The 17,656-nt window shown below is 46.3% G+C and overlaps 1 protein-coding gene across 2 annotated transcripts in view; it reads left to right on the top strand.

Annotated features, from left to right (window-relative positions):
• Positions 1–2,108, top strand: part of kdm4b (lysine (K)-specific demethylase 4B) — a 44,557-nt gene extending 42,449 nt beyond the window's left edge. For both annotated transcript variants that reach the window (XM_030371865.1, XM_030371866.1), the window contains one exon: positions 114–2,108. In XM_030371865.1, the coding sequence (XP_030227725.1) occupies positions 114–620 (507 nt within the window). In that variant the 3' untranslated portion in view covers positions 621–2,108. The remainder of the gene's footprint in view (positions 1–113) is intronic.
• Positions 2,109–17,656: the final 15,548 nt, after the last annotated feature.

Below are 17,656 nucleotides of genomic sequence, written 5' to 3' on the forward strand. Positions count from 1 at the left end.
TTTTCTTTACACTTCAGTCTCACTCACCCATGGAACAGTTGAGAGCCATTAAACACGCCTCCACTGGTCGCATGAGGCAGGGTTATTAACGACCAACCTTGTTACCGTTCCAGGCCATCCCGGCTCCCAGCGTCGACCCCGCCGACGACGACGGCGCCCAGGCCGCCAAGCGCCGCTGCCTTCCCTCCAAGACCCCCACGCCGCCGGCCCCCCACCCCGTGACCCCCACGGCGCCTCTGGCCCAGCCCCCCCGCCTTCCCTCCCCCACCGCCACCCACGACCCACACAGTGTTACGCCCCTCCCCCTCGCGGGCCACGCCCCCAGCCCCGCCCCTGTCCTCGCAGACTCGGCCCACGTGGACCAGAGCGACGCCCTGGCCGTCGCGGCGGCGGTGGCCGGCATCGAGGCGCCGTTCCCGCTGGTCTCGGACCCCACGCTCACGTCGGTGTCGGCGCCGTACGTGTCGTCGTTGAACTCTGAGCCCCAGTCACCCCCGCCCCGCCCGCCGCAGCACCTGGGCTCGGAGGACTACACGCTGAGCACCGGCTTCGTGTCCTACATGGAGAACCTGCTGCAAGCCCACTTCCCCCCGGAAGAGGCCCCCGACAGCCTGTATTAACCCCCCCCCCCCCCTCCTGCGACCCCTGACCCCTCCGGACCTCAGCCGCCCACAGCAGACGGGAAGTCTCTGACCGAGGCTCATGCTGATGGTGTGTGTACAGGGTGGACAACACGGACCACAGACACTTTATAACACAACACAAGTGCACACAAACGCACGCACAACCTGAGCCCGGAGAGCTGGCGCTCCGGCTCTTCCCGCCCGAGTTCGCGGCGAGTTTGTGTTTTCTGCGGCGGTGTGCGCGCAACATATCCCGCAGCGGCAGCTAGCTAGCGAAAGGACGGGGGAGTGCTGTCATCCAAACTGTGTGTAGATAAACAAGCCCTCTGGGTGTATCCAACTTCATACCTCTCCGCTTGTATTTACCTTCAGAACGGCTCCGGGGGGTTTTGTACCGGGAGGAGAGGTCTTCTTCTGCTCAAGGCCTCTCTGAAGCCGAGGGTTCGGGGAAACGGGTTTGAGGGCTTTTGTTACACTCTGAAAACCAGCAACAAAAAAGGTCTATTTTTCGAAACCCGGTTCACATGTTCGTAGCCGTTTTTGGTGTATAAAATAAATAAAATCAAAGACGTCAATAAAAAATATGATCAGACTGTGATGACGCACGCAGCAGGAGTGAAAGAGGTAGACGCGGGTGTATTAACGTGAGAATCAGTATTTAAAATGTGGTCATTGCATAGTGAAATAAACTATTTGTGTTGTATACTGAGAGGCTTGCAGTCAGGATTTATCATTTTTCGTCATCGAAATAGATTTTTTTTTGTGAAGCATGTGTCCTTTATTTATTTGAGGCGACTTTGTCATAGCACAGCCTGACTCATCATGGACTTCCTCCGTTGACCATAGATAATTTATTTACTCTCTTGAATAACATTGCATCAGAAATGTTTGCTTCGATCCGCTGAAAGCTGATAATGATGTCCTCCTGGGAACATTTTCGGAATGTTGTCTGAATTTTCCTAAAGTGTTTAAGGATTAATGTGCTCATCATTCTTCATGTAAATGATCTATATAATAACATGCATTTGGGCAGAAATTGAGGATGTATTTTTTCTTTCTTTTTATATACATCTTAAATAAGAATCAATGTAGACTATTAATAATTATTATTTTTTTCTATACTGAAATGTTTCTATGTTCATTTTCTAGTTGAGGTTTCTTTAAAGGGGGTGGGCAATAATCAAAGCAAAGTTCTTCAAATTATAAGTTTATAGGAGCTGGACCACACCACACCAAGACGCTAAACTACTGAAAGAGTGCAGGTTTCAACAGTGTGTCACCACACAGCTAATGTACATAACACAGTACATATGTCTGGCTCACTTTGTAAATGTATTGCACATATTTGTCTTATTTTGTATATTGTTTTTTCTTTTTCTTCGTTTGCCATCAATTGCTCGAACAAATTGATGTTTTATGTATCCAAACCTAATGCAACGCATTGGGTCGTATCATAGGGATTAAAGACTGGGTTGCTATGGGCAACGCGTTTCTTGTCTTCTTCACTCTGTTCTTTATATTTAATTCTTATTTCCTTGAGTTAGATCGGAACCTGATCTCATCAATAAGGCCAGAGGGCCGCACCAGGTCATGCAACTGCTGTTTCTAATTGGTTTAAATCGGTGCCAACCGAAGTAATTTGCAAATTATGTGATTTGGCGCAAGCCTGGGCCAATCATTCAAATGGCAATCAACCAATCGAATTCAAGAAGTGGGTGTGTGTGGGTGGGGGCGGGGGGAATCTGCCCCATATGAAATCACTAGTGGGCCTGTCCACCTAGATCTGTGCTGGATAGATCAGTCTACCAGCCTACCCAGTGGACTGAAGTAAAAGTTGCTCAACTATCCAGCACAGATCTAGGTAGACACGCCCACTAGTGATGTCATATGGGGCAGATTTTCAAAACGGCTTCTAAACCTAATCCCACTCACACCTGGTGGTATAATATGTCCCCTTTAACGAAGGTGAGAGAGAAGCTAGAGTCTGGAGTCACTGCGGTGTGTCTCGCGAGCAAAGGGTACTCATGGCGGTGATGGTAGTCTCTTGTGAGTTGCTGTCAACGCGGGTGAGCGATTGTTCGAAGGGGCGGAGCTCCTGTCCAACAGGTGTGTGTTTGCGTGTTTGTGTGTTTGAGGAGGAACAAAACATTTTTATGTTGATAAAACAGTCGACCAGGAATAATATACATCCTTGCAACTCTCCTGTTTATGCCCAACCTCATATCCTCTGTTACCCTGAAATGAATCGATATACCGAAGTACAAATACATACACCTTCTGTCTGTGAGTTGTGGGACTCAACGATGGAAGGGAGAAAGCCTTCCAGAAACTCCTGTGTGTATTGTGGATCGATATATATTTTTTTTATATGCAGGCATTTTCCTGAGCCATTCAATGTGTGTGTGTGTGTGTGTGTGTGTGTGTGTGTGCGTGTGCATGTGTGTGTGCGTGTGTGTGCAGCAGTGCTCAGTGCTGAGCTCACAGGATTAGGACGGCCATTAACATTCTGAAGTGGCGGCTGGTCTTGGCACTGAGGCCTGAGAGGTGTCAGCCCGGCAATTACTTTAACAGCTCCAAACTTTGGACTCTTTTTATTAATCTGGACCCGGAATGGGTGGGAGGGGGAGGGGGAGGGGGAGGGGGGTGAACCAAAGACAGGCTCTGATCCAAGAGGACGACCAACTTATTGCGTCTTTGTTTAGTCGTGGACCTGAGGTGGGGACGCCACACCAGAGGGGGAGAAACAGTCCCAGATGACTCTTTCATGGATTCTTAATTTCTGTTTCACTCACAGGAAAAACTAAGTTTTGGGTGAAACGGTACAACCTTGAGCTGAGCTGAGTACTGCTTGCGTTGTCCTGTGTCGATAAAAGCATTTCATTGTTCCATTGCACAATTCATGGATGGATAGATTGATGGATTTCCATCTATGACAGGTCGGGAGGTAATAGGAGTTCTAATCTAATTCTTAAAGGTAATTATTGGTGATCGTTCGTAATCCCCAGCAATGCTTGTCATGTTTCAAATAAAAAATCACCAACAATGGTTGGTAGGTGAGTCATTGGCATGGCCACGGTGACTGTTGTAGTATGGGCGTGGTCATTTCAACAATAGACATTGATGGAGCAAACCTGGGCGTAGCCAGGTGAGCTCCAGAGACTATAAAATGTGTGCGTTGTATCAACGATCATGTTGTTGTGTTGTGACGCTATACTACTTCAAGCTTATGACAAACCCCTACTGCTGAATCAAGGTAGTGTTCAGGTGAGTGTGAGTTAATGTGGGTCTCCAAAGACGACACAGAAATGTGAACTCATCGCGGGAAACGTTAGTGATCCTCATTTGCATAGTTTCATTTTTATTTGTTTACTTCTATGAAACCATTTCTAGGACATTTCTCAAGTAGGTACGGGAAAGATTATGGCTGCTCGGGGCGGGACCTCTCCTCGCCCCTGTGTGACGGGTCTTTGTGTTTCTGTAGAGGTCCGGAGGAGCCTGTGAAAAGAGCAGAATAAAAAAGAATAACACTAAGTGCTTTTTTTTTTAATGAAGTGCATCCAGTCATACACAACAAATAAATGGCCGCCCCCTCTGAGCTCGTAATCGCTCCATTAGTCTGAAAGAGACCAAGGACCCCTATCTCTCTCTCTCTCTCTCTCTCTCTCTCTCTCTCTCTCTCTCTCTCTCTCTCTCTCTCTCTCTCTCTTGTTTCCCTTTTGGATTAGACCGGCTGCATCCATCATCGCATTTGCATGCTCAACACACACACATACACACACACACACACACACACACACACACACACACACACACACACACACACACACACACACACACACACACACACACACACACACACACACACAGAGACGCATAAATATAGAGACAACGCCGACAGATCTGTTTCTTCATCCTTGTCTTAACACACACACACACACACACACACACACACACACACACACACACACACACACACACACACACACACACACACACACACACACACACACACACACACACACACACACACACACCTATTATCCTCTTCTTTGACAGTTTTTCCGAAGGCTTCTATAGGTCTTCCAGTAAGACGTGAATAACAATTGCATTTATAATCCTATGTCCTCGGTCGATTTATACTCAATCATTCATTGTCTTAAATTGGTTGAGAGCCATGCATTTTTGAGGTCATGTCAGATTGTGGTGACTTATTAATTTAGCACATTAGAACTAATACACAATTAGTGAATCACTACTCAAAGAACACCAAGTGAATGTAAAAAGAAAATGAATGAAAGAATGCAAAACGTATTCATGCTAATTTTACAAGTGATTGAACCTGTGAAAATGTCATTTACTTTATGAATTCAGTCCGATGAATGGGCAAACGGGTGGTGTGTAGCTTAAAAGGGAAGGGCAGCAGCTTGGAGCAAGACTAGCCGACACACTGACAGCTAGAGTGCTTATCAGTATGTGACTCATACTCATTTTCCCTCCATTTTGCTTTTAATTTTTCTGCCGGCTTGCCCTCTGCTAATTCACCCGCTAAAAATCTAATTTCAGGCACAATTAGCCTTTAGCACATCCACGGCGGCGGCTACTGTCGCGCGTATTTCTCTAATCCTTTGTGAACATCTAGTCTTTTCACCCGTCCAAATGACAGTTCTAATTGTGTGCTCCTGAAAAGCAAATGGTGGTCTTTTACCAAGATAAACGGATTATAAGGTCTTTCTTAGATTCAGGGTGGGTGGGGGGGGGGGGGGGGGGTTTGTTAGCATGACAGAGTTATCCTCGCTATCATTATGGATTGATTTAGTCTCTAACCATTTTTATTCAATTTTAGGCGAGGAGCAAGCAACTCACTCGCCTGTTAGGCTTTGAATCACGATGCCTCGCTAGTTTAACAATAATGGCGAGTGACAAGTTCATACTTTACAGCGTCAGCTCTTCACACTCACTTTCCCACCCTCGATACATTGCTGTGGTTCTGTGGGGGCTCTGAACAAAGTTTTAAAGAACGGGGGGGGGGGGGGGGGGGGGGGGGGGTTGGCTTTTATTGTTCAGTCTATTATTAACTCCCAGTGGGGGTCGAGGAAGGGGACCCAAGCACTGTGGTTAGATTCATAGCGAGATTGTTTCCTGATTCAACCTCCCACGGCATAGCTCACCTCCTCTCAACCCGTCCCCACGGTAGCATCCCCGTGGCTAGCATTAGCGGGAGGGAGTTGAGCTTTCCCTATCACAGCCATTGCCTCTACAGGAGGCTGTTCCTGCTCATCTGCCTGTGGTCGCATGATGCAGGGAGGAGGCGGAGTAGGAGCAGGAGGAGGTGGAGGAGGTGGAGGAGGAGGAGGAGGAGGAGGAGGAGGAGGTGAGGAGAGTCAGACGCTGCGATGGATCAGGAAACCTTCACAGTAAGAGTTTGGAGGCCATGACGGTGGACGACCCGCAGAGGAGTGGGGAGACAGGGGAGAGGGAAGAGAGGGGGTGAGACGAGGAGATTGCTGGGAAGGTAGGAAATAAAATGGAGAGAATATCGCAAAGGGAAGAGGAGGAAGCCGGGGGAATGAGTGGAAAGAAGAGAGGCGAGAGGAGGGACCTAGAGGGAGGAGTGGACGATGAGGAGCCACCAGTTCAATGCATAGTCCAGCTGAATAGGACTTGAGAGGAATGGGGAGGGAGGGAGAGAGACGTTTCAGAGCAATAATTAAAGATGCCTCAGAGGGAGGGAAATAAAAAAAGCTGCAAGCTGTTAAATCTCTCTCTCTCTCTCTCTCTCTCTCTCTCTCTCTCTCTCTCTCTCTCTCTCTCTCTCTCTCTCTCTCTCTCTCTCTCTCTCTCTCTCTCTCTCTCTCTCTCTCTCTCTCTCTCTCTCTCTCTCTCTCTCTCTCTCTCTCTCTCTCTCTCTCTCTCTCTCTCTCTCTCTCTCTCTCTCTCTCTCTCTCTCTCTCTCTCTCTCCAAGTCATGGTCGGGATTTCATTTTAATAAATGTTAATTCAATCTCAGGCCTGCCTCACAGTGTGTGTATGTGTGTGGGCTCAACACTTCACACCTGGGGAATTAATCAGGGACATATTGTCCCAAAGGGACACACGCCACTTTGCTTTTCACCTTATTCACCGTACGCTGGCGCTCGTATAAGATTGCCTTTATAGTCAATATACACGCTTCAATGGTGTACTTACGTGCGCAACAAGTTAGGATTCCATTATAAATTATCTGTTCAATTAGCGTGTAGACCTATCAATGATCAGTTATTATATGCCACCATATGATAGGCAAATGCGGTAGAAAGCAATGTTCAAAAGTAGACATAATTAGTTATAATAATAATTATGTAAAATGTAAGAAGTTTTTTTGTTAGTTAAAAAAAAGCAGACTCACTCACAGACTCTCGAGTGTAGAATTAAGGGTATAGAATTAAGTAAGCGGAATTTGAGAAATGGAATATAATATTCCATCCTTAATATAATGTCCCATAACAGTAGACATCCTTTTGTTTCGTCGTGTGTTACAGTGAGCACTTTATGTCTACAAAGGAAGCAGGTCCTCTTCCATGTTGCAACGATGTTTCTGCAGCATGCAGTCCAGAACAGACAAAAATCACAAGCTCTTTAAGGACGCGTTTTTAATTCAATCAGAATCACTATCTTACTTGTAAGCTATGACCTATCAACCTGACATCGGCACACCAATTCCAAAATACATATTGTCTGGAACTTCAGTGAATTGTTTCTTTTCAAACGGCACAGACCAATTAGACAGACCTACAGCCAATCAACTCGACGAAAAGAGTGACACAGAGACAGCCATCTTGGTTGGTTATGAAAATGCCTCCAAACCCTTAGGATGCTCATTGACATACATGACCGGCAGTTAAAAAAGTGGGCAACAAACAACTGGATTATCGCCGACAGCATTAAGAGGAAAAATGTTTATCAAAATAGGTTTGATTGCAATTAAACTCCATGCGAAAGTTCAAGAAACACGTTAATTGGCCCAGGCGGAAGTACAGGCCAATGGCGATGTGGTTCGGAGTAACAGGAGGCGTCAACGCAACGTTTTGATGGCTGATGACTTGGAAAATTCAGAAAGCATCGAGAAAGATGTCCTCTCAAGGTAAAGTTCAACATTCGTTTTTTTGAGGTTGCTGAATCGTAGTCTTGACGCCTCAGGTGTCGTGGTTTTGGGCATGACCCGGAGAGTGGTCGAGGTTCAACGCTTGAGGTTTTCAGAGATATGATATCGTGTCGACTAACGGAATACATTTATTTACATCAAGGTCGAAATGAAATGTCCCTCGCCCTCTTGATGGAGAGTCCTCCATCGCGTTCCATCCGACGCTAATTGTTTGGAGGAGAGGTTGCTTGGTTACGCCCTATTATAAACCAGTTCCCAGCAATACAATTAGCGTGTATAATTGTCACGCAGCTTTAGCGTGTCGTCCTTGCTCCTCACTTCCTACAGCGAGTATGTCGTCTTAAACCCCTGTTGAATCTTCTACTTTATTGTTAAAAGCTACAGTTGAACACTGTTGCTGCTACTGTGATAATGGTGTTGGAATTTAAACACGGTATCGTTTTTGTGCGCGTGTGAGTGTCACAGCGTCCTAGAAGTAATTGCCCCTGGTTGTAGGACACACACACACACACACACACACACACACACACACACACACACACACACACACACACACACACACACACACACACACACACACACACACACACACCCCATCATGTCAATAAATAGCTACTTTACTAATTAACCAAAGGTGCATTTACATAATTATAACCAAGACCCTATATTGGCCTACTGCTTGTGCTTGGAAAAGCAATGTGAAGTAACCTCTACATATACTGCCAATCAATGCTTATCAGCCATTGATCCGTATAACCTCTTCATGAGTTTTAATTGATTTAGCAAAGCCGCTATCTATATTCGTATCTATTTTGGAAAGTCATTATTCTCCCCCATTATGTTGTGATGTACCAAGAAAACAATTAGCGATAACAGTCCAATTGAATTTCAATCCAATTAATACACAATTATAGCGCTAATCAAAAACAAACTTGTTCTGAAGCAGATGATAAAGTCTGACGTAATGGATCAACCGCTTGGTATATTTATTACTTCCGTTTGAAGTTTCAAACCCTCATTCTCTCCTTTTTTAAATGTCATTTGTGAGAGGCACTTTTTTCCAATTAGACTGGCAGTTTTCATCATCTAACCCTTTTACCGTGCTCTGGTTGCATTAAAACAGGTGCTTAAGAACGTGTCTTACTGCTCGAAAAGAAGTTTGAGTCTTAGAGGGGTGATGTAGCCAATATAATTTTTGTGTCAACTTAAACTGAGTAATCGGCCTGTCTTTTATGATCTTTCACATAGTAGTTTATGCCATTTTATCAGTGTTACTAGAAGGAGGCTGACATTTTGAGAGAACAGTTTTAGAATCCTATGTTTTGTCTGTTTCTGTCCGCCAACCGGTTTGTCAACGTTTTATTCTCCAGACCCCAGATCCGTTCTTTTCATGACTTCGAAGTGCCGCGTCACGACGAAGGGTCACCGAGGGTGAGGTGAGTGTGTGTGAATGTGAGGTGCTCCGTCTGGGCAGTGGTTGATGATGATGGCCGCTCCTAAGAGAGGGTTGAGCTTCTCCAACCCTCGTTGAATAACGCCATGGTGTGTTTGACACATTTCATATACAACTTCGCTCAATATGACACTCATCAATACAACAACTGCACTAGTTTAAAATAAGTGAAAACATTGCTGTAGGATTTTAACATGTGGACAACGCGTCCTCCTACCTAGACTTCTCAGCCCAAAACGAATAACTTAAAGGGTTCGAAATCTAGCTGCACTTTAAAGCAGGAAGTATTGTCTGCCCACTAGAGGGCAGTAGGTACCTGCCGGTCTCTCCCGAAATGTAAACCCAGTCACCCACTGTGTGTGTGTGTGACCGTGTGCTTCTATTAATACATACATGCAAGTGTTTGTATATCTGTGTGTGTTTGTGTGTGTTTTATGACTCTGTGTGAGACCCAGCCAGCATGATTCCTCGGGGTCACCCCCGCCCAAGGACAGAGCTATGTTGTGTCTTTACTGCTGGTACAGCTAGTGGTGGTGGTGGGGCTGTTTGGGGTGGTGTGGTAGGAGGATGGAGGTGGGGGGGGTGAGACAGGTCTGAGCTGTCCCCAGCAGACATCTGCTTCTGGCTGGGCCACTAACCAGCCCGCCCCACCCTGCCTCTCAAAGTTAAAGGGTCGTCAACACTGCCATGGTTTAATCCCCTAAATGGGAAAGTCTCTAAACACTATTATCTTCCATCTGCTCTCTCTCTCTCTCTCTCTCTCTCTCTCTCTCTCTCTCTCTCTCTCTCTCTCTCTCTCTCTCTCTCTCTCTCTCTCTCTCTCTCTCTCTCTCTCTCTCTCTCTCTCTCTCTCTCTCTCTCTCTCTCTCTCCCCCCCCCTTTCTTCGTACTGTGAGAGTCATAGTGTGTTAATGTATGGCTGTCCCTATCATTCCCCACTGCGCCCGTGCGCGTGTGGTCAAGAAGGCAGCCAAGATCTGCAGGAAGTTGTACTACTGGCAGGAAACAAGATGGAGTTGTATGTTGTTGAAACCATTGACGAATAGCCATAGAGGAGCGGCCAAAAAAAGTACAAAATAGTATTTACTTAAAATATAAATATATTTTATGCAACATGATTTAAGATGAATTTGAAATGCAACACAGCACAATAAATCAATTGAGAAATGTAAACATTGTAATGTTTTTATTATCCATCATTACCCTAGCTCCCTGGTTTACTCGTATATGGATGCTGGCCAGTCCTGGCCTCTCCAATATGCCACCGGCAATGTTGACCTATGGAAGGCCAACACAGCATCTATGGGTATATATTTATGGTTGATACAGCCTGTCTGTTACCTTATCCAAACCAGAAATACACACTGAGGAAGACGGTTCATTTCAAAAGACTCTTTGGGATTTCGGGTCAGTGACCGAAGAGAGATCATATCTGAGAGAAAGGGAGTCGTGTGTGTGTGAGGGATTTTCCCTTGGCTGCAGTGTGGATCTCATTCCAGGAGACAGAATTAAAACCTAATCCTGGTACAGCGCAGTGCCTCTCCTGCCCGGCCAAGTTTGTGTTTGTGTGGGTGTGTGTGTGCGTTTGTGTGGGTTGCTGTGTGTGTGTCGGCCTGTGTGTGTGTGTGTTTGGGTCAACGAGGTGCGGTTGAGTAAAGATAAGGATCAGCAAGTGGTAAAGGGTGAGAGAGCTGGAGATGAACTGGAAGAGAGTGAGTGAGGGAGAAAGTCCATCAGAACTCCAGGACAGGGTTAGAGAGCGATAAGGGGAACACAATAAACACTGTATCTACATTGTAGTCGACGTGCATGGAGAAAGGGTAGATTAGGGTTTGCCACTGGTGGGTTTTGGATGATTTGGTTTGTGATGGATGCCATGCTTGAATATGATCTGCGGTATTAACCTCGCCTCTGAGTCATTTGAGCGCCAAATCCTCAAGGCATTATGTCACTGATAAAGCTCTGTGGAATCAAGGGCTGTTAGACTAGGCTGCTAATCAGCTTAGCGTAGTTTAGCATACCCTGACATAGTACTCCACCGTATGCAGAATCCCACTGTTATTTGTAATAATAAGAGTGCACTAAACAACATTTGAGGAAACTTACACCATGTTGGTGTTGCAGCCCGGCCAGTAGGGAAATGGGCATGTTTTGGAGAAAAGGCATGGAAAGCACGAGAAAGAAACACACACACACACACACACACACACACACACACACACACACACACACACACACCACACACACACACACACACACACACACACACACACACACACACACACACACACACACACACACACACACACACACACACACACACGGCTCAAATGTCAACAAGGAAAATTGGAAAGGAGTAATTCTTTCTGTGTGAAATAGATTGCGCCTCATATAAGTCCCCAATATGACAAATTGATTTGCTGGAAGAGGTGAGCGCTAAATCCACAAGACTTTCTCTTTATTTTCCTCAGTTTTTTGGGGGGCAAAACACAGCACTTGAGTGTGATTGAAGTCCCGTTGCCCGGGAGGGATGGTGCCCAACATGGCGTCACGTAATTTGTTATTTTTCCATGACCTCTCTCGCCCAGTCAATGGAACGATGTCAACGTATGTTGAAATGGGGAGAGAGAGAGAGAGAGAGAGAGAGAGAGAGAGAGAGACGGCAGTGAGTTGGAGAACACAAAGAGATTAGAGGCAGTGAAGATATGAAGTAATTATTCTATATTAATGTGCCACCGCACACCGCGCCTGATGCCCCTCGGTTTTCTGTGTCGGTCCCGTTATCGCCCCTCTGTTGTTGGGTCTCGGTGGGGTGGGAGGGGTGCTGTTTGAGCGAAGAATGAAGGAAATCAAATCGATGAGGTTTCTTTACAAGCCTCTGAAATTGGCTGCTCCCTGGTGTTGTGCGAGTTGCTGATTGTCCGAGCCTTCTCTGGATTTATTTTCCAGTTCCTTCTTTTTCTTTTCAATCCTCGGACTCTTCCCAAATAGCTCTCGCTCTCTCGTATATGTAGATAGATGTATAATGAAGTTTGAACCCTATTGCACTTCAGATGAGTAAAATTGACCTCAATATTAAACTCTGTGTGTGTGTTGTGTGTGTGTGTGTGTGTGTGTGTGTGTGTGTGTGTGTGTGGTGGGGGGGGCACAGACAGAGGGGATGGTTGTAGCTCAGTACCACCAAATTATTAATGAAATAGAAATAATGTTGAAAGGCTTTATTACACGTCAAAATAACCGAACTTACTTTCAATCAGCTACCCTAGCAACTCGATGTAACCTAGTAACCGAAATATCTCCTACGTCAACGGTTCCTTTTCATAGCGGCCCTTTTTCTTTCCCCCTCCATGTTAATTCAAGTGAAATCACAGTCTTCCTCACACTGGATCTAATTCACCTTCGTTGAAAGAGAGGTCTTCGTGGAACGTGGGCCTGACAGGTTGTCTCCTCTGTTATAAACTCCCCCAGCTGTCGCTCACTTTATCCGTTTTCGGTTAAATGTACAAACCCCGGTGCGAACACTTGCCCTCCTCCCGGCACACCTCGGGCTCGGCCGTGTTGTCGCCGCCGCCGCCGCTGCCACCGCCGTTGCAACCGCCGCTGCCACCGGAGCTAAAAAAAACATTATCTTTCTGCTCATTAACCTTTTGACAGGGCATCCATTTGGTGCCGGCTCTCTCTCTCTCTCTCTCTCTCTCTCTCTCTCTCTCTCTCTCTCTCTCCGTCTGCACCCGTTTTCCCCGCTCCGCCCCCATTGGTGGAGGCGACGGAGCGCCGCAGACGGGTGGCTTTTAAAACGTCCGTCTGTGATTCATGGGCAGAGGCACCGCGCTCCGCAGAGCGACCTATCCAGGCAATTTGTCCCGGACGTTTGGCTCCATACTAATGAGACGGTCCGAGAGACCCCTTTTTTTTTTTTTTTTTTTTTGGGTGATTAAAATTAAGGAGAGCAAGGTCCGTGGCGTTGGTCATCGAAATGCTACACACACACACACACACACACACACACACACCCCCCCCTTGGATGCAAGGACAATTGTATAGCAGGGATGGGCCGAAACAGTTTAAAACGGCTCTGGGGAACTGTATTCTGGGCTCACCCTGCTAGAGGGGAGACTAGTGTATGTACACATTCAATTCGCAAATTTTCTACAGCGATTGTGTGCATTTCTGTATTTGGAAGTCACATCTCTCCTAAACGCATTATCGTGTAAAGGATTTGCCACGACAATTTGGGGGCTAATTCAGGATGCCTAACCTGAGATTTTACTAAGTATTACTCCAAGAAAAGTGGCTGAGGACTGGGTGCCAGTGCCCGATGACTATAATAACCAGCTTACTGGGGAGGGATAGAACAAGTTATTTTCTGTACAGCATCCTAAAGGAAAAATAATCCGGACGGGTGTGACCGCGATACTTAGAATGTTGTAAACAACTATTGTGTGCTTTTATTGCATTCAGAAGTCTCCTCTGTCCTTGTTGTGATTATCTCCTGAAGGAATCGCTTAACACCTCCTTGTACATAAAACACATAGAGGTGGATGTACTCCTTCATGTGACGGCGTATTCTGACGCCCACACCAGCCCGTACGCCTGGCTCTATATAATGGGCCCGTGTTTGCTCGGGGTGAACCTGCTGTGTTGCGTTTCTAAATATTGAGTGTGCGGAGAGCGGGCTATTGACGGCACTGAGGACGCCGTATCGACCCGGTCACTCAGCATTAAAACGACGGGCCGCTGAAGTGTGCCGGCGAATAAGCTGCCCCCCGAGATACGCCCGCGTCCTATTGGCTGACAGCCGGAGAGAGCATGGCTCGTTTCTAGAAACAAGTTGTTTTTTAACCGACTCTAGGGGCTGGGTAATATGGAGATCTTTGTGTTTCCACCAAATATCGTTTTATACAATATCGACATATAAAGGTGCTTGTCCATCATCCCAACCCACGGCAACATCGACCAGTGTGCCGAACCTAGCGCTGGGTGTAGGCTGAACGTTCTATTACTTATTGTAAGTCGCTTTAGATAAAACCGTCTGCTAAATGCCCTAAATGTTAATGTTAATGTAGACGACTTCTTGGCTGCCATGTTTAATCGGTGTTGGCATCCTCAGCCTACATTTTATTGTTGGCTGTTGTGCTGTGCGAGTACCTCGACTAGTCATGCTAATTACAATGCATACATTTGCATATTTGTACATTTGTACAAAACCAGATACTTGCTGCTTATAGCTTTTTGAAAAAGGAGATATTTGGCAGCTTTTCTCTGAATTTGGGTTAGACAAATCAGGCTAATTCCGGACCTCGCTTCGTGCTCTGGTAACTCGCATTTGCCAATACGACGGAAAAATAGACTAAATGATCCACCGATGAAAACCAAAACAGATGGATCAATTGACATTGAATAGCCTATTGGAAAGCCTATTATGATCTTGCTAATGTTTACTATTGACCAATCATGATTGTTTTGTGATTTGAAACGTAATTCATTATCAAAATCAAGTACAAATCTTAGTTTCATCCTTAAATACAAGCCAACAGTCTTAGAAAAGTGGGTTGACCATTACTACGCAGTAGCATGGAAACATGTGCACTCCAATGTCAGAACAATTAAAAACTGCTATAGGGGTCGTGTGTTGGCTGGAAGCTGCATCATGTTTGGCTGAGATTGCACCCCGTCCTGGTGTTCCCCTCGTATCAAGAGGCTGGTGCAACGAGCAGAGGGAAATGCACCAGAGCGGGGCTCACCTGAAGCGTCAGGTGGGGCTCACCTGAAGCGTCAGGTGGGGCTCACCTGAAGCGTCAGGTGAGCGCTGTGGAGCTGGGCCAACAGGTGCTCCACGCAGACGCCCGCAACCGCGCTGGAGGTGGGTGTGTGTGGGTGTGTGTGGGTGTGTAAGTCTGTCGCTACAGTGTCCAATGCGTTCTACTGTATAGCGGGCGGCGCATTGTGAACGGGTGGCATTTGGAACATGCTGGCGGCAGACTTCTTCCGTTCGCCCCCGAAATGGAACAAGCCACTATATTGGGCGCTGGGTTTGTCCAAAAATGAACACACCTCTGACTTGCATGTCAAATATGAATGTTAAATGTTCCAATCACACCGTCTTCTTGGCCATTCTTCCTGGTTCAGTTACAATCCACTCCATAAATAAAAGCCCACAGTTTTATAATTCACGATATTGCCTGTTTCTGTCCTAGGAATGATGGCCATAATCATACACGCTGCAGTAAAAACCATAGAGCACTGCCAACGTTCACATCTCCACAAGCCCCCATCGAGTCGATCAAGCAAATGACTGCAAATACAAACGTACACACCCAGAAATCCTGCTTAGAAGACACACACACACACACACACACACACACACACACACACACACACACACACACACACACACACACACACACACACACACACACACACACACACACACACACACACACACGTAAGTAAGTGGCAGTCCATTGATTTTTTACCTCAAAGCCATTTCAGGGGATCAGAAAGTATCCGTGTGTGAGTGTGTGCGCACATGTGTGCATAATTAAAGCTAGCCTGTTTGAATTATTCAGAGCTCAGGTCCGGCCATCTATTGACACACGTTCAGGGCTTTAATTACCATGGGGGTCAGAGCACGGCTGACCACGCCACACCATCAGATGCATCTAATTGCCAGACAGCCACCGGAAGCCCCTTTTGGATTCAGGGTTCCATCGATCTGAGGGCTTTTGTTTTGAAGGAACGTGGATGTTGGTAATGACATGACATTTACCAATCTGAGCGGGAGGAACACTTGGGGTGTGTGTGTGTGTGTGTGTGTGTGTGTGTGTGTGTGTGTGTGTGTGTGTGTGTGTGTGTGTGTGTGTGTGTGTGTGTGTGTGTGTGTGTGTGTGTGTGTGTGTGTGTGTGTGTGTGTGATAAGCTTTTTTAATAATGCATAACTAGATTTTGTTTGTATAAAACTATACAGGGGAGGGCTGTTGTGGTCTATGGGTAATGAAGGCCAGGTATAATTCTCTAGCATGATGTGTAAGCCCTTTATTTGTACGGCTCATTGTACAATCAAGAGAGATATTTGCACTGGGCCTCCATGCTGTCTCAAAGGGCGGCAGTTTACTTGACAGAAAATCAGTGATTAGGTTTAGCTTTTCATCAGTTCATTCATCAATCTCATCTCTGCTGGTATTTCAAAGCTATCATTGTTATAACAGCGGCACTAGTTATATTATGGCCATAATGAACGCTTCCATTTGTAGCCCGCGGCAGTTTTAAAAGGCATTTAGCAGTAGGTCAAAATGAACAACAATAAGGGATGCACATAATAAGTCAAATCAATAACGTAAAGGAGAGACGAAGGAATCGAAAACGCACGCCGCAACCCTGGAACGGGCTTCTTTAATCTCTGAGACACAAATGAACGGCGCCAATAACACTTATAGGATGTACACGCATTCACAGCAGGGGGGAGGGGGAGAGGGGGAGGGGGGCTTCACAGACTTAAGCACCGGTCCTGTGGGACCTCCATCACCGCATTAATCATTCATATCATACCAGGAAGCCTGCCGGTGCGGGCGGCTCTACTGCTGTAGCGTACTCGTGAACGTGCTCCACCTTTGTTGGTAACGGCCCTGCGTTTATCTGGAGTGTTGGAAGATCTGCTTCCGTTTCCGTTTCCTGCAGGGGTCGGGGGCTGTTGGGGGACAGTTTCTCTTTCTTGGTTTTGACCTCTGATTCTCTCGCTCGGTCTGCTCTCGCTCGCTCTCTCGCTCCCTCTCTCTGCCTCACTTTCTCTGCCTCTTTCTCCCTCTATGTCTCTCTCTCTCGCTCTCTCTGCCTCACTTTCTCTGCCTCGTTCTTCCTCTATGTGTGTCTCTGTGTGTGTGTCTCTGTCTCCGTCTCTGTCTCCGTCTCTGTCTCTCTCTGTCTGTGTATGTGTGTGTGTGTGTGCACCCCTGGGAATGCGTTGACGACGTAATGATGAGGACTCGTAACAATAATATTAAAGCCATTGAGGAAGCTATCGTCGTGTAAGATTTCCCAAGAAAACATCCTCTTCTTTTGAAGTGCGTTAATTCCCATTCTGCTCCTGCGCTGGGTTGTAAACTTAAGGCTGACATGTCGTCCCCGGGCCTGGCTGCGAACGGCACCCCGATGACTGTCATTTGGCACTGGGTAAATTGCCATCTGGAACAATGAGTTTTATTACTGAAGAGCGTGCTTAATTATTTACAAGCCACATCTAGCCCATAATACAAATTCAATCTGAATAAGGCTTTGGAGAAGGGGAGAGCAAGGAAGGAGGGAGTTTTTTTTCTCCATAAATATTTAATGTGTTAGCCTTTCCTTGTTTTAATAACAGGTTAGCACTCTGTTGAAAAGCCCAGCGAAGTGTCGCAGGCTCTCTTTATTTCCCTTCCTGTTGCTTTTAAGTTAATGTCAATG

The sequence above is a fragment of the Gadus morhua genome, chromosome 12 (genome assembly GCF_902167405.1).
Source record: "Gadus morhua chromosome 12, gadMor3.0, whole genome shotgun sequence".
In the NCBI taxonomy this organism is placed as follows: domain Eukaryota; kingdom Metazoa; phylum Chordata; class Actinopteri; order Gadiformes; family Gadidae; genus Gadus; species Gadus morhua.